The sequence below is a fragment of the Cibotium barometz genome, chromosome 13 (assembly GCF_041138505.1).
Source record: "Cibotium barometz isolate CiBa-2024 chromosome 13, ASM4113850v1, whole genome shotgun sequence".
Lineage (NCBI taxonomy): Eukaryota > Viridiplantae > Streptophyta > Polypodiopsida > Cyatheales > Cibotiaceae > Cibotium > Cibotium barometz.
In genome coordinates this window covers 17,597,632-17,621,739 of record NC_141058.1, presented here as the reverse complement: position 1 = coordinate 17,621,739, position 24,108 = coordinate 17,597,632, and the positions used below count along the sequence as shown (strand labels likewise).

Here is a 24,108-nt window from a genome sequence, read left to right as displayed (position 1 = left end):
CCTTTCGGAAAGCCAGGCAGGTGGCAGTTGATTACTTGCAGAAGGAGGTGCATACTCCAGGCTTTGTGGTTCCGGATTCAGAGGGGGTGGTTGACAAGTTTCAGAAGGCCTTGCGTGCTCTTCATCAGGTTTCCGAGACTTGGTTTTGCATCGTAACAGGTGTTGATCCTTGTGAGCAGTGTGATGCCTCTTTGACTCAGAATGGTTCATTGATCTGGTTGATGGACACCAGATTGGACGGGAGCTTCCTGATGAGGCAGTTGAGCTCATGGTTGCAGATGACTCTTTGGGAGGCAATTTGTGTGTGTGTGTGTAAAAAGCTATGTTCTATTGCTTCACTGTACAAAGAAAGAAATCCTCAAAAAAGAGGGAAACTTCTTAAAGAGCAGTCACATAAGTTAAAAGCAATGAAAAAACAAAGCCAACTGGCCATCATCAATCTGATCCAGGTGTTTCTCTCTCTCTCTCTCTCTCTGACACACACACACACATTCTATTTGAAGACTTGAATTGCAGACAACTCCACCAAACCACGACCTTGTGACCTTTTGTTGCCTGTGACCAATGCATGACTTCTTCTCATGGAGGGCATAAAAGCAACAATGCTCATGCTAAGTCAGCTCTCTCTTTTCTCAAACTTCCAAACAAAGTTCTCTCTCTCTCTCTCTCTCTCTCTCTCTCTCTCTCTCTCTCTCTCTCTAACGGGATGCTACAGTGGCCGGGATCAGGAGGGCTGACATGCTTCCCACATGGGGGTCATACATGGACTGGAGGCACGGTGGTAGACTACATTATGGGGTCTTTGGAGGCATCACAGCTTGTCACCTCATTCTCCTTTCCACCTCGTCCTATTGGGGCAGATCATACATACTTGGCATTTTCACTAGCCGGATCACCAGTATCACCAGTCCCCCACATACCGACGCCACACACTACCATCTACTTCACACATGACATGGCAGATATATACACTGGCAGAGTAGAGGATGGGCTCCTACTCATGGATCCCCTGGCACCTATGGATACCATTACAGCCCAGCTGGCATCACTCCTACACACGGCTGCATTACAGAGCTTCCCACATCGTGTACACTCAGGAGAGCCTGCGAGACCTGGGACTATGCCCCAGAACAGATGGTATGATGACGAGTGCAGAGCCCTATACTCACGGCTCCGCATACAGAGAGCCTTGGGAGCCATCACAGAGCAGGAGTCGAGGAGAGAGATGAGGAGACTTACTCGCCGCAAAAGGCGGGCCTTCGCAGAGATACAGGAGCTAGAGATCTTTCATTTCTTCATGAGTAGAGATAGCCCTGTCTCATGGCGGCACTTCAGAGAGCCCCGGACCCCGACACCTATTGCAGACCCACAGACATGGCACACATATGCAGAGGGCCTATACCATGCCCCACAGCAGCCACCTATACCTCAGCCACCACAGGAGCCTCGACCTACCACAGCTAGCTTCTTTACCCACTCGATGGTACAGGAAGCTATCCACCGCCTACAGCATGGACGGGCTGCCGACCATATGGGCCTGCAGGGTGAGCATCTCATATATACAGTAGATTCTTTAGCTCCTTTTCTTGCACACCTGTTTAACAGGGCACTAGCAGAGGGTTTGCCTGCGGAGTGGACGATGCACACCATTGTGCCGATTCACAAAACAGGGGATATGCTCGATCCGAGCAACTACAGGACGGTTATGGTTGGCCACATGCTGGCCAAACTCTATGGTGCAGTGCTGGAGCAAGAGCTTAGCTTATATGCTGAGCGAGCAGGTTTACGCTCATCAGGGCAGGCAGGCTTCAGGAGAGCTTTCTCTACCACTGACCATGTATTCACTTTGAGATGTATGATTGATCAGGCCAGAGTGAGGAAGAGAAAGCTCTATTGCTGCTTTGTGGATTTCCGCAAGGCATTTGACACAGTACCACGAGAGAGGCTCTTTCAGCGCCTGCAGTCTCTTGGCATACCAGCAGATATGACATGGGGCATCTATGCATTATATGAGCAGTTTTTTGGGCGAGTCAGATGTCCAGGAGGTATGTCCGAGACTATTGCTAGCACCATTGGTGTGAAGCAGGGATGCCCACTTTCCCCCACGCTATTTGGGTTATACATTGATGAGGTGGCTGACTTCATTACACGGGGAGGCGGAGATGGAGTTGATTTAGCAGGTACCTCAGTACATATTATGCTCTATGCTGATGATATTGTATTAGTGTCTGAGTCCCCAGGTGGTCTACAGCAGCATCTACATGCACTCGATGATTTCTGCACACAGAGGGGTCTTACTGTGAACCTTGGGAAAACCAAGGTTATGGTCTTTCATACATCGAGACAGGGCAGGAGTCAGCTGACATTCACTCTCGCAGGATGCCAGGTGGAGGTGGTGACATCATACGTGTACCTAGGGGTTACCTTCTCTGCAGCAGCCACACGCTTCACCATGGGTTCAGCAGCCAGAGCTAGATTGACACGGGGATATGCAGCATTGGCTATGCTAGAGAGACAGTGCCACCAGGCGCATTTTCAGGAGCCCCGGACGAAGGGGTGGCTATTTGACACATTAGTCACACCGGCATTGATGTATGGAGCAGCGGTATGGGCGCCAGGCCTTGCTACCCATTGGTGGACACAGATAGAGAGACCACAGGCCCTCATGATGGCACGCATGGTACGCAGCAAACCGTCAGTACCTCATGACATTATCCGAGCAGAGTTTGCTGCGCCTCCTATGATGGTAGAGGCCATATTTCAGACTATATGCCTGACAGACAGATTCAGAGAGATGCCACAGGACAGATTGTCATACAGAGCTTTTGAGGCATCTAGACAGCTGGTTGAGGCAGGAGACAGAGGATCATGGTATGCACAGGTCACACATTGGTTCTCACAACATGGCCTAGACATGGATCATCTACCACCATTCCAGTATGACAGGGATGCACCACATATCCGTCTCTCTCATAGTGAGAGGAACAGAGTATTGAGACAGGATCTATGGCAGCTCTATACACGAGAGACATGGATATCGCCTACACAGCCTCTTCCACCAAAGATGCTATACTACAGAGATCACTTCATGAGGATCATTGATGATGGATTTATAGAGAGGCCTAGATACATGGAGGGCTTTTTACCACACGGCTCCCGAGTGGCTATTGGTCAACTCAGAGTTCATCACACCGATTGGAGATTGAGACTGGCAGAGCAGCACGGATCCCCCGAGAGGAGAGGGTATGCATTTTGTGCAGAGAGGAGGTGGAGAGTGAGGAGCATTATGTATGCAGATGCAGAGCATATACAGCCATCAGAGAGAGATATCCCATTCTATTCAGAGAGCCACGTTCCCTACGCCAGATCTTTGAGGTAGCAGACCAGCGCATACTGGGGAGACATTCTAGACATACAGCGACACAGAGAGACATTATTACAGGCTCAGACAGCTCCAGAGGGGGGGCGACAGACACAGATTACTGCATTTTTTCAGAGATCCATCCCCCTCCCAGCCCCTACACGGCAGGGAATTACTATCCAGAGAGCAGAGACACTTAGAGCCCGCAGGAGACAGAGGACACCTGGCTTTCGGACACCACGACTATACCAGAGAGAGATGACAGAGATCAGAGCTCAGTTTCACAGAGAGGGTGCGGAGCGACTGGCTCGCTTCAGAGCACACCCAGGCATGTTCTTTAGGGAGCTGTGGACACCCCCTTCACTGATGTATACCATTTTATACCCCCAGTATGGTACAGGATGGAGCTAGCTAGGTTGCATATCATGATTGTATACTCCATGCATATAGCTTTGCATTTCTCCTAGTAGTAGAGCTCCATCCCCTGCACACCCAGATTCAGTTTTTTTTTTTTTGTTCAATACTTTTTCATTTTGTTGGGATGACAGAGGATACCCCATACAGGTACTCCGATTTGTCTCATAGGCCGAGTTCGGTCTTTCGGAAGACGTTAGTAAAATCTTTCTTTCTTTCTTTCTTTCTCTCTCTCTCTCTCATGAAGATGCTAATGGAAACACTCATGTTCAAGGTTTCTTTTCCGTCATCTTATCACACTCACTCTCTTTTCCATCATCTCACGAAGATGCTAATGGAAACACTCATGTTCAAGCTTTCTTTTCCGTCATCTTATCACACTCACTTTCTTCAACTCGAAGTACTATGTCTACATAAGCCTCCTGCATAACCACCTAGGCCCGACATGTCCTCACGTAGACAAGACGACGATGTGCCCACACAATTTCTGTCACGTGCACACCAGTCAGGTGTACAGTGACATGGCATCATCATTAGCATCATCAGGAGTCATCAGGTATTTTATTGGCATTTATGCAATTTTATAGGCATTTTACAGGCATTTATGGGGCAGCCGACAGCAGTTGTGGACATGGCATCTGGCCGATAGCACTTATGCTGGCCGACCAGCAGCATTCATGCATATATATACAGGCGCCTCTCCATTCAGCAATTCAAGCTCATCATAGCAGCATTCAGCCCAGTGTGCTCCAACGCATCTCCTCCAGGAAGCTTTGGGAGCAGCATATCCAGCCAACGTATCAGCATTCAGTAAACGCATCATCAACAGCATCATCTTCAGCAAACCTATCAAGCATTCAGTTCAGTTCAGCCCATCAGATCTGCAAACGCATGGAGCATCCACCTTCCCGTGTTGGAGAGCATCTGCGTTTCATCATCAGGTCAGCATAGCATCTGTTCCAAAGCATCCCTTCAGCGTTTCCTTCCCAGGAGACAAGGGAAAGATAGTGGACAGCAGTTCATTCAGCATATTCAGCATATTCAGCATATAGGCAGCATATTCAGCAGTATAGATCCATTTGGATCTCATTGTAACCGCATTCATCATCTAATATAGCTGCATTGCAGTGACACATATTTGTCTATCTCTTAAACATCATTAAGTGCAGTTTAGTTAGACTAAGGTTGTGATTACTACGGTCTTAACCTCGCTGCATATCACATTGGTATCAGTGCGTTACAGGGTAACCAGCCTTAGAACATGTTCAGTTCATCAGTCATTCAGTCAGACATCATTTTTATCGCTTCCGCACAGTTAAACCCAGTTCTCAAAATCTTGCAGGCCACCCTTAGGGATTTTCCCTTAGGTATGCATTAGTAACCCATCCATCTGCATTCTTGCACAGCATATAGGGTTGCACATGGCTTGCATAATAGTCATCTTAGCAGTCTTGCATACATGTTGCCCATGAACTCTCAGGGAAGAATGACATCCATCATCAAAGGAGGACATAAGTTTTGGGCTTCAAATGGCAGTAGCAAGGGGTTTCTCTTCCACAGAAGACGGAAGTTTGCTCCAACATCGCCTCAGGAGGTTCAGAGCTTCAGGAACGACGGAGATGGCGATGTGCCCACACAATTTCATAAGGGCTCATAATAGTCGTTGCTGCCTCCACGTAGGGTTGACCACGACATTACCCTCCTTTGCCTAGCCAAAAATAAAAAAACATAATTTTTGTGTTTTTAAATATATTTTTTTGTTTAACCTTAATACCTACAATGTTGGGTGTTGGACTCACACACTCACACACACAAACCTGCACATTAGGGTTAGGTGCAGGGTAGAGAAGCTCACACACAGAAATGAGAGAGAGAGAGAGAGAGCCAAAAGTGTGGTATCCACAAAATGCAAGTCAACTCTTGCATGTGTGCCACATCCATATAATATAGAAGTACAAAATATTATATGTTAGAGTGTCCTTTCACACTTGATGTCCAAGGGGAAAAACCACATGGGAAAAGTGCCCTTGGTTAAGCCCTGTTCACACATAGCACTACCATAAGTGAGCATATGCCTACAAATCCCCCCTGTAGTGGAAGTGTGAACCTGTACAAGGTAGCAGATCACTCTCTGCATGAGAGTAAGCCCAAAGCTTTGCGGAAAGCTTCAAACTTTTCTCGAGGTAAAGCCTTTGTGAATAGATCTGCAACATTATCCTGTGTAGGGTAGTAAGATAAACTAATCTCCCCTGCATGTAGCCTCTCTCTGACATAGTGATAATGAATCTCTATGTGCTTGGTACGTGCATGAAATACTGGATTTCGTGCCACGGCCATAGCACTCTGGCTATCAGTGAGAATGGTGGTGGGTGTCTGCTGACACTCACGAAGATCAGCCAATAGTCCCCTCAACCATACACAATCTACTGTAGTTGTAAAGACTGCCCTGTACTCAGCCTCACAAGTAGATGTAGCAACAGTGGGTTGCTTTTTACTCAACCAAGATATGCATGAACTACCAAGAAAAAAACAATTCCCACTGGTTGATTGCCTGGTATCATAATCACTAGCCCAATCTGAATCACTGTATGCATAAAGCTGCAAGCTGCCCCCCCTGGGATAGAACAAACCAAGATCCAGGGTACCCTTAAGATAACGAAAAATGCGTTTGACTGCTTGCCAATGCTTTGTGCCTGGGCTGTGCATGAATTTGCTCAACAAAGACACTCCAAAAGATATGTCTGGCCTCGTGTTACACAAGTAAATGAGGCATCCCACTGCCTGGCTGTAAATGCCGGCCTCAAAAAGCTCTCCAATATCATGCATAGTAAGCCGTACACCTGGTTCTACCAGAGTAGAAATGGGCTTACATTCATCCATGTGAAACCTTTTTAGCAAACTTTTTATGTACTTAGTTTGCTGCATAACAATGCCATCATCTGTATGCATAAACTGTATGCCGAGATAGTAGTGTAAAGGCCCCAAATCTGACATATCAAATTCAGCTTTCAAATCAGCTTTGAAATCTGAAATTTGTGCTTTGCTTGTACCTGTAATGAGCATGTCATCTACATACAAGATGACTGAGAATATCGGCATCGGTTTTCTTCACATACAATGTGCTTTCAGCTGGACTATTCTCATAACCTTGGCTGGTTAGATGAGCATGTATCTTATCATACCAAGCTCTTGGAGCTTGCTTTAACCCATACAATGCTTTGTGCAACCTGCATACTTTATGTTCCTCACCAGGAACTACAAAACCAATGGGCTGATTTACATATACTTCCTCCTGTAAATCCCCATTTAAGAATGCAGTTTTGATGTCCAATTGATGCACTTTCCATCCTTTATGGGCAGCCAATGCAATCACTGATCTTATTGTGGCCATTCTCGAAGTAGGAGCAAAAGTCTCTTCATAATCTATTCCCTTTTTCTGGGAGTAGCCTTTAGCCACAAGTCTTGCTTTGTACCTGTCAATAGTACCATCAGACTTTCTTTTGACTTTGTACACCCACTTTGTTCCAATTACATGCTTGCCTTTAGGCAATTCCACAAGATCCCATGTATTGTTCTTCATGATAGAAGAAATTTCAGCTTGCATAGCTTGCAACCAATGCTCATTCTCATGTGCTTCTTCATAAGAAGAAGGTTCTTCTGAATCAAAGAGACCACCCATTGCGAATGCAGACTCCCCACTATGTACATTCAAAGCATGGCTGGAACTAGCCCTTGTTCTACCTGTGAGTGGAGCTGCAAGTTTGCTTTCTTGCAAAGTTTTCAGCAACCATCTTGGCACTGACTTGGCTGTGTCTATGGCTGTTTGCTCTTCCCTGACAAGATCTTCCACTTCTTCCATAGAAGGGGGCTGAATGGCTGGCTGTTCCACATGTTCTACATGAGGATTTTCTTGTGTAGGGGCTGGCTGATCTGAATCCCCCCTAATTGCAATGGGTAAAAGTCCATCAACCATGTCCTGTATGCCTGTATCATTGCTTTTATACAAGCTGTACATGGGATGTTCTGAATTTTCAGCAAATACCACATCTCTATTGACAAAAATCCTTCGTGTAGTTGGATTATAAAGACGGTATCCTTTGCTCTCATTGCTGTAGCCCACAAAAATGCATTTAATTGCTTTGTCATCTAGCTTTGTTCGGAGTTGTTCTGGCACATGTGCATATGCCAAACACCCAAATGTACGCATATAATCCACTGTTGGCTTTCGGCTATACCAAGCCTCAAATGGTGTTATGGTTTTCAAAGCTTTTGTTGGACACCTGTTCAACACATGAGTTGCACACATTATAGCTTCCATCCAAAATTTGTGAGGCAACTTTTGTGCTTTCACCATGCATCTTGCCATCTCCATGAGAGATCTATTTTTCCTTTCAGCTACACCATTCTGCTGCGGTGTATAAGGCACAGTACATTGGTGTTTGATGCCCTTATGAAGCATATAATCATTGAATGCATTTGACATGTATTCTCCACCTCTATCTGAGCGGAGTGTTTGGACTTTCTCCACAGGCACTACTCCAGGGCCAGCTCCCAGCTCTGATACCAAATGTTGGGTGTTGGACTCACACACTTACACACACAAACCTGCACATTAGGGTTAGGTGCAGGGTAGAGAAGCTCACACAGAAATGAGAGAGAGAGAGAGCCAAAAGTGTGGTATCCACAAAATGCAAGTCAACTCTTGCATGTGTGTCACATCCATATAATATAGAAGTACAAAATATTATATGTTAGAGTGTCCTTTCACACTTGATGTCCAAGGGGAAAAACCACATGGGAAAAAGTGCCCTTGGTTAAGCCCTGTTCACACATAGCACTACCATAAGTGAGCATATGCCTACATACAATATTAGCACCCTCCCCTTAGCCCCCCTTCACACACAATCAACACACAAACAAACCCACCCACATAATTGAATAATGCACACGACACATATAACCATCACACAAACACAAGAGAAAAAACACCCACCCACATAAATTTGTGTGTGTGTGTGTGTGTGTTACACTTATATATACATCTATATATAAATAAATAAATTTATATACATATATATGCATATATATGTATACATACATATATGTATGCATATATATACATATATATTTGATAAAGTAAGTAGCATTAGCCGATAAGAGCTTCAGTCTCCAACTCCCGCCTGCCGCCTGCGCCTCCAGCTCGCTTCCGCCTGGCCGCTTCCACCCCCGGTTGCACCGCCCCCACCGTTTGGCCCTGCAACTACCGCCGCGTGCTCGCCCATTAGCCACAACCCGTCGCTGTCCCCCCATGCCTCCTTTCCTTGGCGACCTTTCTTGGCTTCTTGTTTGAAGTACAGCGTATCACGGGTGAGTAATTTTGTAGGAAAGAATTTTAATTATAATATGAATCGAGACCGGCTAATTACTGCACAATTTTTTTAAGAATAAGAGAGAATTGAACTCCAGATTGTTTATATATAAGTTATATAAGCTTTGTTTTTGTTCAGAGTGTATGAGGGTCACACAAAAACCTATTTAACACCAGCTTACCAGTTCTTTGTGATCACTTTCAGCTTGAGTTTTTCAGCTTGTATTGTAGGATGAATACATACTCCTGGTCATTCAATACATTCTTTAAAATAAAAATAAAAAATCAATAATGGTGTTTCCTGGCATAGCCTTACAGCATGTATGAGTGCTTATATATGACAAGTTTTAATGTGCTAATAGAGACGAGGCATGGTCTTTCTATGCAGTACCTCATGACATGCTGAATGTCAAAGAAGCTGCTTGCTTATTTGAGGTCTTCATTAACAGGTTTTAATACGCTTGTCCTCTTCTTTTTAGATCTTTGATTTATTTTCCACGAGAAGAATCGTGATTTTATTTTGCTTTTCTCTCCAGAGTTTTGCACTTAGAAAAGATGCATAGTTCGACTTCTAAGCTACTGTCAGGATATCAACAAGAACTGGGTAGGTGCTGAAATTGAAGAATATGAATGCTAAATCGAAGGAAAACAAGCGATAAATGTGCATGCTTGTGTATCCAAGTGCACACACAATATTGGTGGGCACGAAGAATGTACTGCAAAAAATATGGGTGTTGGCATGGAGAGAGAGAGAGAGAGAGAGAGAGAGAGAGAGAGAGTTTGTATTAATGTTTTAAAAGACCCCAAGGGTCTATGAGACCAAAAAATAGCATACTGAGTCCATGAGAATACTGAATCACGGAAAAAAACTGAAACTAGCAACAGTTCTTTGAGAGCGAGATGGCTGATACAATATGTCACACTGTGGGATGAACGGGAGATTGTGTAGCAAGACTAAGCTAATGATGCCATCCTCCTCCAGCACAGATTGAAGGGCTGTAATAATATCTGTCGTTTGAGATGAGAGCTCTTTATCTTGTTGAGGAATGTTGTTGAGTAGAAGGTTAGGATACCGGAGGTTGGGGACGTTTGGCCCTCAGAATGTTCAATGGATCTAGCCCTCTCTATGGTGACCTCCCCGGGTGCATGGGGCCAAAGCTCATCCCACTCATTCCACATTGTGGAGACCACTGTTTGGCGAAGGGAGGATTTCACATCGTGGAGGCGCTCCAAGAGGAGCCACATGTAGGCGAAGCATGTAGATGAAGGCTTCTTCAATTCCAACTTGCTATGTTCGTGGAACATGGCAAGCACCTTCACCTTTGTGGTGAAGAAGGTGACAATAGAGATAGCTTCGGTATTACTTCCTTCATCCATACTAACTTGCCCATATCCTCCATGAGCAAGTCAATGCAATGGGAGGCACAAGGCATCCATACTATGGAGGGATAGTCTTCCTCGAGCAATGTCATGTGCACACCCATCAGTGTATAAGTGGCATGGCATCATCAAGCATTAATCAGGATATTTATTCAGGCATATATCAGTAGAGCATGTATATGGGGGTGTTTCATCACCAACATCAGCACTTTAGTCATCATGAGCATATAAGGCATTAATGTGCATCAGGTCGGGGCTGTTACCATCAACTCATAGCATATTTCCACCAGCCGACAGCCTTTATGACCAGCCGACCAGCATTTATGGCATTATTGCTAGTCGTGAGCATTCAGCAAGGCTGGCCGACCAGCACCATGCACATATAAATAGAGGCGCATCCATTCAGTCCATAGATCCTCAGCGTTTTCAGAATATCTCATCTCAGTTCAGCGCATCTCATCCAGTTCAGTTCAATCCATCAGTTCAGCAAACGCATCCATCTCCTCAGCGTTTCCCTCCCAGGCAACAAGGAGAGCATCTGCGTTTCAGCATCAGTTAAGCATCGCATCCATCTCCTCAGCGTTTCCCTCCCAGGCAACAAGGAGAGCATCTGCGTTTCAGCATCAGTTAAGCATCGCATCAGCTCCAAAGCCATCCCTTCAGCGTTTCCTTCCCAGGAGACAAGGGAAAGTCAGTGGGACAGCAGTTCATTCAGCATATTCAGCATATAGGCAGCATATTTAGCATATAAGTCATCATTCCTATCTCCTACATAGAGGGAAGCCGGCATCGAAGTAGCATCATAGATCTATTTAGATCTCATTGTAACCCATTCATCTAATATAGCTGCATTGCATTGCATTGACACTATCTGTCTTTTCTTAAGCATCATTAAGTGCAGTTTAGCTAGCCTAACGTTGTGTTTACGACGGTCAAATCCCTCGCATGTCACAAGCAATTTTCCCATTCGACGGCAATTTGAAGAGTTGTCGGTGATGACTTGCACCACGTTCTCCGATCCGACCTACATGTCACAATGCACATGAATGGATGCAATGAGCGTATGCGGTATGAGACTTGAGTCATGACATAGCCACATATCACAAATACTAAAGCCTAAACTTTAAACTTTAAAGACTTGAGTGCAATTTGAAACTTACCTCCGTGATGGCTTGCTTAATATGGCGATATATGAATGCACCCGATGTTTTCCTCCCCGCCTTTCCGGAATCCATGCCCTGCACAAAGTATATGCCAAGAGGGCAAGAGACAAGTATGTTGATGATGCCTCTCTTCTTCCGATCACTCCATCCGTCGAAGAACACCCGTACTTGGACCATGCCGCCCGCACCGGATTGAGAGATCTATCGATTCTCTCCCTCTGATCCACAAGCCTCTTCGTGCGCATGTCAAGATAGGAGACGCCGGTCCATCCTTCACATGGGCCCACATTTGCAATGGCTTTCACCATTGACTTCCATTGATCTACCTTGAGCACATGGAATTAGAGATTGCACTCAATAATGGTGCGTGCAATCTCTATATCCGCTAACTGTTGCCGTTCTCGGAGATGTGATAGAGAAGAAGAGAACCCCCCGGTGGCTTGGGCTAGAGTGGCTTGCCTCATGGGAGACTCAAGCCTTTGTCTCTTTGAGGAGGCGGAGGCGGCACCGGCGGAGGCGGCGGGGGAGGATGTATCACAAGGTGGGGAAATGACCTCATCATCCGCCCTTGAGCTTCTACCACTATCACGGTGAGCACCCAATCAACCCTTGATCTTGTTGAAGATCTCATCGGATATAGCAAGGGGGACTTCCTTGCATGGCGCAACTTGCCCCCCCACCTTTCCGAGATGTTGGAGAAGCCTAGTAACTCCACTTGTGTATTGTTTGCCACAATACTTACAAGTCCACCTATATGACTTGGACTTTCCATTGGCTTTCTCTACATGGATAGCATGCACATTGAAGGCTTCATGAGAGAGAGAGAGAGAGAGAGAGAGAGAGAGAGAGAGGCTTGAGAAAATGAGAGAGTGAGGCTTGAGTCTTGACTCTTGAGAGAGAGAGAGGCTTGAGAGATGGCCCACGGGGGAGAGTGGCTTGAAAGTTGAGAGTTGAAAGAGAAATGAAATGAAATGATATATTAACGTCTTCAAAAGGCCAAAATGACCTATGAGACCAAAAAGGTTACAACAATTGGTGGATATGATACAATGTCTGTGTAAGAAAAGCTAAAACAACTAAACAACTAACTGAAACTGAAACAACAACTAGGAGCTCCTAATGGATAACATCTGGGAAGGAAAACTCCAGTAACAAAGGTAAGTTTCTCATCGGTCGATGGCGGATATCCTCAATGTCCTCCATGGTGAGTACTATGACCATGGAGAGAGAGAGGGGGGGGCTTGATAGTCACTTGAGCAATGAGAGCCTTGAGGGAAGCTTAGGGGGTGGGCATTTTATAGGAATGGGCCATGGCCCATGGCAATGGGCATAGCAAATGCCAAAACACATGTCACAAGGGCCACAAGGCAAGCCAAAAATGGCCAGAAAACGGCCCATAAAACGGCTAGAAAACAGCGCAGGAAACGGTAGCAAACGGGCAGCTCCAACGGCTAGAAACGGCCATTTCGTACGATATCGTACCAGTCAGTTGTAGAGGTTGAGCCCGAGGCTGGAGATGAGTCCCAGCAACAGTAGGAGGCTCCGCATTTTGTTCGAGTACCAAAAGTGGTTGTTAGGCACCCTTCGGGAGTGAGGTGTTACGGAGCTTCCCTTCGAGTGGACCACAGAGGATGACCCTCGAAGATCGCATAGAGTTCGTGACAAAAGTCATTCAGTGGAGTTGTTACAGGTAAACTATGCTTTGATGTCTCGTATCATTCGTGACAAAGAGTCCACTTCCGTGAAGGAAGCTCTTTCTCCGTAGGCTTGGAGGAAAGCCATGAAAGTGGAACTGGATGCCATAGAGAAGAATAAAACTTGGGAGTTGGTTCCGAGACCGCCAAAACGGTCAGTCATTGGTGTCAAGTGGGTCTTTAAGACCAAGTATACATTTGATGGGTCGGTGGATAAGCACAAAGCCAAACTTGTGGCTAAGGGTTATGCTCAGCGGCCTGGCATTGACTATGAGGATGCCTTTGCATTGACAGTGAGGATGACCACGATTCGGACCGTTCTTGCCCTTGCCTATTCTCAGCGGTGGCCCGTATAAAGATGGATGTAAAATCCCCATCCCTAATGGTGACTTGCAGGAGGAGGTGAATGTCGAGGTTCCAGGCAAAGGGGATGGTTTACAGGTTGCGGAAGGCCTTGTATGGTCTTAACTAGGCTCCCAAGGCTCAGAATCAGAAGATTGATTCCTTCTTTTTACGGACAGGATTTCAGAGATCAGTTGTAGATCCTAACTTGTATCTCTTTCAGGAACGCGGTTTGGTCACGTTGATTATCCTTTATGTGGATGATCTCATTCTCACTGGCGGTCATGTGGAGCACATAGCAATGACGAAGGCTGCCTTGTTAAAGGAGTTTGAGATGACCGACTTAGGCTTACTCCATTTCTTCTTGGGATTGGAGATTTGGCAGACCCAGAGGGGGTTCTTTGTCTCTCAGCAGCGGTATATTCATGAGTTGCTTGAGTCCTTTGGGATGGAGAACTGCAAGCCTATTACTTCACTGATGGACCGAACACGAAGCTTACAGTGAATGATCCTTGTGAGCAGGTTGATGCCTCTCTGTATCGGAAGCCCGTTGGTTCATTGATTTGGTTGCTGAACACTAGATTGGATTTGAGATTTCCCGTGGGACTGTTGAGCTCATTCATGTAGACGCCTTTGAAGACTCATTGGGACGCAGAATTGTGGATCTTGCGGTATCTGCAGGGTACGAAGGATCTTGGACTCTTCTATGACACTAGAGGGGGAATGACGGATGGAGTCAGACTCCAAGGTTGGAGTGACTTAGATTGTGGAGTAGATCCAGACACGAGGAGATCTACATTAGGTTACGGATTTACCCTTGGCTCAGGAGCTATTTCATGGAGCAGCAAGAGGCAGCCAACTATTGCCTAGTAGTCTACAGAGGCACAGTACCGGGCTGCTTGTGGTGCTGCTTGCGAGGTTGTGGGGCTGTGGAGGTTGCTTGGCGAGATTGGGTTTCCACAGAAGGAACCCACGGTCATCCAGTGTGATAACCAGAGCTGTATAGCTATTTCTCGGAACCCGGTCTTCCATGCCCGGACCAAGCACATAGAGATACAATATTACTTTGTTCGTGAGAAGATTTTGGCTGGTGATATCTTGCTTGTTTATTGTTCGACGGAGGACCATGCGGCGGACCTCTTCACGAAGTCTCTACCTCAGGCTATGCTCCAGCAGCACTCCAGCTCACTGGGGTTGGTTCCACATCTAGGAGCCGAGAGGGGGTGTTAGCAGTCATCTCCTATTTGTACGTTACACACCAGGGCCATTGTTGTGGGTGTGCCTGCCCATTTAGGTGTTTCTCCATTTTTTTCCTATTTTTCCATGTATTTTTCCTATTTTTACTGGTCGTGGGGCTGTTATTTGCTGGCCGACTTATGCCTAGTACTTGGCCGATTGCACTTTTGTCGGCTGACTGCCTGTTTGTAGTTGTGGGCATGTCCAGCAACGTGTCGGTTGCCTTTTTCCTGGCCGACCAGCATATGTGGGTGGTATAAGTACCACCCATGGTCCCCCACACTTTTTTGTACCGGATCTTGTGTATAGAGTAGAGTTTATACAGCTTCTCTCTCCTCTCTCTTCTGCGTTTTGTTCTCCGTAGTAGTTGTCTCTTACTTCCGTTGTGCATTCTGACATAATCCCCCACTCCCAAAGTTTGTAGTTTCCAAATATTTAGACGTTTTGGAGTCCACCAGACCCCTTTCATATGGAAAAATGTCGAGGCTGGTGATAGATAGCCTATCCTATGGAATCCCCACATCAAAAACGCTTTTGGGCACATGATTGGTGAGCGATCTTACATCTCTTGGGCTCGCTGGGATGTCGGTCCTGCTCGCTCTATGTAGACTTGGAGGTTTGCATTCAGTGACATATCCGACCCTGATCCTTCCTAGCATGTTGGAGGAGGTCTCACTTCCATGCATAGTCACAAGAAACGTTTTGAGGTTTTTGGGGTTTTGTTTCGAAAGGTTTCGTCCCTCGGATAAGAAACCACGAGGTATTGAAAAATCAATAATTTCATAAAGTATAAATACTTAAAGAACTTATAGTAGCCATCTAAAAACATACTGTAATGATGAAAAAATGATCTCTTCTCACCCATCTGGGAGAACCGTCCTTATTTTGGTGAGGAATTATGGCAATTTTGCTTGATTAGATGCCACAAGTGGTTCAATCAAGGATGTTGGGTTTTATGCTGTGTATGCACCTAGGGGAGTGCTAGTGATCATCAGTAGGTTACTGGGCCACTTTTTACTTCAGTTAGTAGAGGTTTTTTCCCCAGTTTTAGCTTAGTTTCACTTATAAAGGTTTATAAGTGATTTGGTCCACCTGGCACTATTTATGGCCGGACCATGTGAACACACTATTAGGTCACATCCTTTTATGTGGCTATTGTACTTCATTTTATAACAATCAATACATGAGCAGTCGTGTTCCTCTCTCTCACTCTCACGCCTCCTGTTGAAGTACCTTCCAAACCCTAACCCTAACAGCTCAAACCCTACATTTGGTATCAGAGCAGGTTAGCCTAGCTGTCCGTACAGGCCATAGCCATCAGTTCGCCTGCTTTCAGTTCAGCCAACCACTCAGTCACTCGCCATCGGTGCCCGTACAGTTCCACGCTATCAGCTGCCTTCGCCTGTCCTGCCCGTACAGCTGCAACTGCCCGTACTGGTTTGCCATCAGCTGCCCTGTACGTACAGGCTCTTCGCCTGTTCCGTTCCGTACCCTACAGCTCCGTACACAGTCACCTAGTACCTGCAGCTCCGTACAGTACCTGCAGGCGACTAGCAGCACCTGCTGCGTATACCTGCAGCAAACCAACATGTGTCTGTCCATACAGGCGACAACTGTTTCCGTACAGTACCCGCCGACTGTTTCCGTACAGCAGTCGATCAGTACCTGCAGCCTCGTACAATCGCTTCTCCTCCGTACAGTACTCTACTCTGGACAGTCTGCTCCGTACAGTCGCCCAGTACACTACTACTGTTTTGTACAGCCTACAGCCGAGTGTACCTGCAAAATCACATTTTTGGTAAGCTTTATATGTTTTGAAATTTGGGCATTTTCTCTGTGAAAGTTTTCTGGCAGATACAGGGAGGTTTTCTTGCAAAGAAATCTCTACAGGTTTTTTGCAAGGCTTTGGGTGCAGAAATTTTGGGGCAATTTTTTTGGGCATTTTGGCACTGTGTGAGCCATTTTTGTTGCTCTACTCAGTCAGTGGTGCATTGTGTTGCACATTCAGAGGATTGAGAGTGCAGGCATATTTGGGTCAGTTGTACTCAGTGGAGTACAGTTGCTTTCAGGGTTGTTGCTTTTGGGTTTTTTGATACACAGGTACAACATTGTGCACTGGCATAATGGCAAATCAACAGCAGAGTGATGTGTTCACGTACTTGTCTAAGGAAGACAAGTTGGATGGCATGAATTCATAGTCACCAGGGAACGGGAACGGATATGGGAACGAGGGGCCAATCCGGAACGGGAACGGGACCCCTTGCAATCCGGAACGGGATCCGGAACGACACGTTATCATATTTCAATACACATGAGTAGACAAATATACAATTAAAAGCAGGTAAAAAGAGACAAATATACAATTGAAAGTAGACAAAAAAAGACAAGAATTTGATAGCAAACTCAATGACCTTGTTCATATTTAGAAAACCAGAAGTACAATAGCTTGTACAATGTACAGCCACATAGTGAAAGCTAGATAGCTAAGAACAAAGAAACCTTAAGTCCTAGGTGATATCAAATAGGTGCAAAGATGTCAGCTAGATCATCCATAGATGCATCATGCATCGATGCAGGTGGAGGTGGAGGTGGAGGTGGAGGGTCGTCATCATCCGACTCAGACTGTGGCTCCATATCTATGAAGCTCTCATGGTCAAAGTCACCACTAGCAACCTGGGCTAATAGTCGCAAGTTGGCTGACACATACACAAGGTCATTTGTTCTGGTAGTGAGTAGCCGATTTCTCTTCTTCGAGGCAACATGGCTAAAAACACTCCATAGTTGCTCAATTGGAGAAGAACTTGCATTCTGACTGAGAATGCGCATTGCAAGCCGTTGTAGCTCTGGAGTACCCGATCCGTAGTTCTCCCACCAAAGAGCGCCTCCCATAAGTGTCCTATCTTGCTGGGCATATGCTGAACCAAAATTACCTGTCTTTGCTCTGTACTTTCCCAAATCAATTCTAATCTTGCTTCTCATCGTAGCATCAGGCACCAATCTGGCAAGGATTTTGTCCCAGCCATTTGTGACTTCTTCATCCGATTCCTGGCCTTTGCCTTGAAACTCTGGATCAATCACAAATGCAGCTGCATGCATTGGTGAGTGATATCGGTCCCACCTTGCTTGACACAAACTTTGAAGTTCTGCCTTCTTTGTTGTGTCGGGCTCCAAAGAAAGGATACGCTCCACCATCTTGTCCATGCCCTCATAAACTTTGCCAATGCAAGGTTTTTTCCCATCCACCATACGCAGCATGTAGATAATGGGCTTCGTAATGTTGACAACATGCTCAATCTTCACCCACAAAGGAGCATCCATGATGTGGGTGTAACAAGTTGTTCCTTGTGTGCTACGGGCAGTGGGCCACGTGCTCCACTCATCACTCACTACAAGCTGCTTGAGAATGTTATGGAGTGCAACTAGCCTCTCTAGCATAATAAAATTATATGCAAAACGAGTTTCCGAATATTTTTTAAGATCCAAGTTTGGGGATCTTTTCCTAAACTCGGAGAGGCTAAATGTGTGCCGAGTGATGAATGAAACTATGTCTTTTCCCTTTGCTATGCATGGTGCTACCCATGAAAGACCATCAATGTCTTTCAGAAGATTATTCAAGCCATGTGCAATGCATGGAGTGAATGTGATGTGTGGATACCTTGCCAAAAGAAGGTCGCCTGCTGCAGCTCGATTTGAGGCCTCCCCATCACCAATGACCTGGATCACATCTTGAGGACCCACTTGCTCAATTGCCTCTGCCCATTCCTCCACGATGACGTCGGCATACTTGCCCGTTGGAGAGGCATCATGGGAAGACACAAAAAATGTGTTCCCTCGAGAGTATGCGATGATGCCATGGATGGAGCGAGATTGGCTATCACTCCATCCATCACTAATGATGGAGACACCGTTGCGTTGCCACCCTTCCTTGACGTTTTGCATGGCTTGCTCAACAGCTTCCTTTTCCTTTGCCAAAAGCGTGGTTCGATGGCTCTCCGAAGAAGGGGGAGTGTAGGTTGGTCCAAATTCAGCAATGAGACGAACCATTTCCCGAAAATAAGGGGACCTTGCCACATTGAAAGCGATGTGGTCATGGTAGAAGAACCTTGCAATAGCTGCATCCACGGCTTCTCGTTTGCGTGGATTCCAAGAACCCGCAAGAGTTCTTTGCGTGCCTTTGGGGGGTGGTGGTTGATGCACGGAAGAAGAGCCTACGGATGTGGAGAAGTTGCTTGGAGGAGTTGTAAAGAATGATGGGTTCGCAGCCATAGCTCTTGGAGGAGGAGCACAAAAAATCACTTCATTACGCCTAGCTTCTAGCTCTCTCTTTTTCTCAGCTGAGATTGACAAGCATGGTTGGATTTCTTGTCCCGGCTCATGGATTAGGTGACCTCGAACTCGGTTGACTCCCCCATGTTTGGTGCTGCCACAATAGCGACATTTCCACTTCCTAGCTCCTCCGCCTTGATTGGCCTCAAGAATATCCACCTCATCCCACCATGACCATGCTTCGTTCTTCTTGGCTCTCTTGGTTCCCTTAGGAGGCATTATATGAGAGAGAGAGAGAGAGAGAGAGAGAGAGAGAGAGAGAGAGAGAGATTGTACTTGGCTTTGAGAGAGAGATTGTACTTGGCTATGAGAGAGAGAAAGCTGTCTTGGACCTTGGTTCCCTTATGAGAGAGAGATTGTACAATGTACTTGGCTATGAATAATGAGAGAGAGAGATTGTACTTGGCTATGCACACTGTACTTGCAGCTGCAGTGTGCACTCTGTAGGTTTTTATAAGTTCTTAGAGAGGTACGTTTTTTTTAAAACGTTGATATTGACGTTTTTTTTTGAACGTTGCAGGGCAGCCTGGCAGGTCTTCTTTCAACGTTTAAAAAAAACGTTGCATAATCTTTTTTTTTTCCCATGTTTTTTTTTTAGGGGTCGGCGGCGGCGCTACTTGCAGGTATCCGTTTTTTTAAAAAAAAATACAAAGGGTGCCCAAAACGTTTTGGGCACCCGTAACCCTTCTATTCAAAAAAAAAGAAAGAAGGATGCGCTATTACGCTGCCGGCGGCCAGAACGTGGAAAAAAAAAACGTAAGGGGTGCCGCTTTGCGAATCATGGAAAAAAAAATTAAAAAAGCGTTCCTCCACGTTCCGCCGTTCCCATGTTCCATTACTCCACGTTCCCCCGTTCCACACTAATGGAACGGCGTTCCCATGTGACTATGCATGAATTACTCCTTGTGGAGTTTTATGCTGAGAAATGTGCTCGTGGCAAAAGGTCTTTGGGATTCTGTTAGTGGTGATGAACCACGTCTAGGTCCATTAGCTCCAGAGACTCCTCCCCAAGGGGGTGCTCGTGGAAGAGGATAATAGGCACAGGCACCAGGTCAGCCACTGCCTGTTCAAAGAACAAATGCTCAGAAGACATGGGATGCCAAAGATGCACAAGCCTTATCACTTATTGCATTGTCAGTACAGAGGTCTATTATACCTCATATTCGTTCAGCTGGCTCTTCACGGAATGCATGGGTGACTTTGGAGCAAATGTATGCTGCTCGTAATGAGGCACGGATCTCATTTTTGAAAAGAGAGCTGGAAAATCAGAAGATGCATGAAGGAGATGATATGTCTAGCCACTTGAACAAGCTGCAGGATTTGAGAGAGCAACTCATCAATGTGGATGAGATTATTCCTGAGACACAGCTTGTATCCACCATCTTAAACTCTTTGCCAAGATCCTACTTGGCTTTTCATACCTCTTTGAACCTTAGCATGAGGAATGCTGTTGAGCCCCTAAAGTATCAAGAACTTGTTGCTCTCTTGTTACAGGAAGAGCAAATCAGGAAGAACATGAACATGAACACAAGTGTTGAACAAGCATTTGTGACAGGTCAAAAAGGGAAAGGCAAGTTTCAGCCAAAGAGTTCAAATCAAAATTCAGGTGATGGTGGTTCATCTCAGGATACCAAGAAAGGTGATGGACAGCCCAAGAAGAAGGGCAAATGCCATTACTGTAAGAAGCCAGGTCACTACATCACAGAGTGTAGGAAGAGGATTGCCAAAGAGAAGGCAAAGGAATCTGGGATGTCTGTAAACGATGCCTCTAAAGCTCCTCCGGAGACTGCTTCTTTTGTTGAAGACAAGGATTACTGTTTCTACACATGCAGTTATGATGCCTCTTGGTCTTCACAGGCACTCAGTGTGACTGAGCATGCATGTACATGGTATTTTGATAGTGGTGCTTCAAAGCATATCACATCTCGCAGGGATTTGTTTTGTAATGTATGCCCTGCCCCTGTTGGCAAAATTGTTCAGTGTGCCGATAATGCTTCATATCCAGTTCGTGGCATTGGGGAGATTCAGCTCACAGCCATTGATGGCTCTATTCTTCGCCTTACAGATGCCTTATATGTACCAGGGATAAAGAAGAATCTGTTGTCCATTTCTTCTTTAGCACAGTGTGGTATGCAAGTCAACTTTGATGATGACAAATGCATGGTCACAGACAAAGCTAATGCCTTGACCTTGATGCTTACTGGTACATTATGTCATGGACTCTATTAGTTGGATGCATTTCAGCCAGTGGATCAGTCCGCTTATCATGCATTCACTCTTACTCCAGCTATGGTTGATGCGGAATTATGGCATGCTCGCATGGGGCATGTAAATTTTGGTAGTCTTATGCTTATGCAGCGACATAACATGTTGACAGACCTATCTCTTATGGAGAAGCCTCCAGATCACATATGTGAAGGATGTATTTTGGGAAAAATGCATCGGTTTTCCTTTCCACGTGATCAGGCGCTACGAGCAACTGCAAAGTTGCAGCTTATACACAGTGATCTTTGTGGTCCCATGCAGACGAAGTCATTAGGAGGTTGCTTCTACTTTGCTACATTTATTGATGACTTCTCTCGTATATGCAGGGTCTATCCGTTGACACAGAAATCACAGGTATATGATACATTTTTGGCCTTTGTAGCACCATGGAGATGGCCAGATGTATGTTAAAGGCAAAGAAGCTACCACATATCTTTTGGGTGGAAGCTGTTATGTGTGCTTGTCATATTTTGAATCGATGTCCCACAAAGGCATTGGTTTCCATTACTCCTTTTGAGGCTTGGCATGGCCGCAAGCCTTCGGTATCACATTTTCGTACTTTTGGGTGTCTAGCATATGCACACATACCCAAAGAGTTGAGGAGGAAGTTGGATGATAAAGCCACTAAATGTATTTTTGTTGGGTATAGCCGTGAGAGCAAGGGCTACCGGTTATATGACCCACTGTCCAAGAAGATATTCACTAGTCGGGATGTGATTTTTGATGAAAAATCAGAAATATCCATGGCTGGTTATGATGCAAATCAGGCTGAAAATGATGTGTTTGAAGGTCTACTACCTATGGAGTTTCATTCCACAGTTGGTGATCCAACCCATGAGGGTGCGAGACATCAAGCAAATCATGAAGGTGGTGCAGAAATTCAGCAGGAGATTGAGCCAGAAGTTGAGCCAAATATGGGGCAACAGGCTCCACAGGTCAGACATATACCTAGATGGTATTTGAGGAAATTACAGGACAGCCATCTAGAGACTCCTCTTGCTGGCCGTACTCGTAGGGAGACACGGACCAATGAGCATGCACACATCATGGATTTAAATATGGTTATGGCAGCCAGTTTACAGGATGATAATGAGCCTGATTCATTTGAGGATGCACAAGACAATGTGCATTGGAACAAAGCCATGCAGGATGAACTTGATTCTATTAAAAAGAATCAAACATGGGATTTGGTTCATCTGCCCCAAGGCAAGAAAGCCATTGGTACTAAATGGGTCTATAAGTTGAAAAGACATGCAGATGGATCCATTGACAGGTACAAAGCCCGTCTAGTTGCAAAGGGCTATGCAAAGAAGACGGGCATTGATTATGAGGAGACATTTGCTCCTACATCCCGTATGTTGACACTTAGGAGTGTCATTGCATTGGCTGCACATCGTGGTTGGGTTGTTCATCAGTTGGACATCAAGATTGCTTTCCTACATGGGGACCTCGAGGAGGAAGTTTTTGTACATCAGCCCATAGGTTTTGCAGAACATGGTCATGAAGGGAAAGTATGCAGGCTGAAAAAGGCTTTGTATGGTTTGAAACAAGCTCCACGAGCTTGGTATGCAAAGATAGATGCTTTCCTGCTCACTCAAGGCTTTGTGAACAGTCCATCAGAAGCCACTTTGTATGTAAAGAAAGAAGAGAAAGATCTGCTGGTTATCAGTCTTTATGTAGATGATCTTTTGCTCATGGGATCAAATGATGACAAAATTGCAGCTTTTAAAGAGATACTGCAACAGACATTTGACATGTCTGATTTGGGGCTCGTACACTACTATTTGGGCATACAGTTTGTGCAAGATAACAGAGGCATTGGGTTGTTGCAATCTCGGTATGTTGCTAAACTTCCGGAGAAGTTTAAATTTCAGGATTGCAAGCCTATCAGCACTCCTATGGAGCCTGGAATGAAACTGTCACTACAGGATGACAGTATTTTATTTGATGCCACTAGGTGCCTTATTTACTTGTGTACTACACGGCCAGATATTCAGTATGCCGTATCTCAGTTGAGCAGATTCATGCACAGCCCGCGATTGTCACATTGGCAAGCTGTGAAGCGTGTATTTCGGTATTTGCTGGATACCTTGTCTCTTGGATTGCTTTATCCTGAGGGGGGTGACATGCAGCTATATGCTTACAGCGATTCAGATTGGGCTGGTGATTTTGATACCAGACATTCCACTAGTGGAAATTGTTTCTTTCTTGGCTCTTCATGTATTTCTTGGCTAAGCAAGAAACAGACCACAGTGGCCACTTCGTCATGTGAGACAGAGTACAGAGCAGTCTACACTACTACCGTTGAGTGTGTCTGGCTGTGTCGTCTTATGACTGATATGGATATTTCAGTGGAGGAGCCTACACCTATCTGTTGGGGTAAAGGCGTTATGCCCACCCTTATAGTGTGTACAAGCCCATAAGTTATAGTACATAGTACACTTAGTACTTTTAATGTACTAAGTGCACTATGTGTACTAGTGCAATATACATGTGTGATAGGGGAGTCACACACTCATGCTTCATGAGTTGACTTATCCCCACAACTCTCTCTCTCTC

At 45.5% G+C, this 24,108-nt stretch overlaps 1 protein-coding gene across 8 annotated transcripts in view; it reads left to right on the top strand.

Moving 5' to 3' along the window:
* Positions 1 to 24,108, top strand: part of LOC147632436 (FAD-binding protein) — a 47,393-nt gene that overhangs the window by 5,215 nt on the left and 18,070 nt on the right. For 7 of the 8 annotated variants that reach the window (XM_086807263.1, XM_086807259.1, XM_086807260.1 and 4 more), the window contains exons 3-4: positions 9,532 to 9,592; positions 9,680 to 9,747. The exons of the other annotated variant lie outside the window; for it this stretch is intronic. In XM_086807263.1, the coding sequence (XP_086663389.1) occupies positions 9,532 to 9,592; positions 9,680 to 9,747 (129 nt within the window). The remainder of the gene's footprint in view (positions 1 to 9,531; positions 9,593 to 9,679; positions 9,748 to 24,108) is intronic. 8 annotated transcript variants of the gene reach the window in all.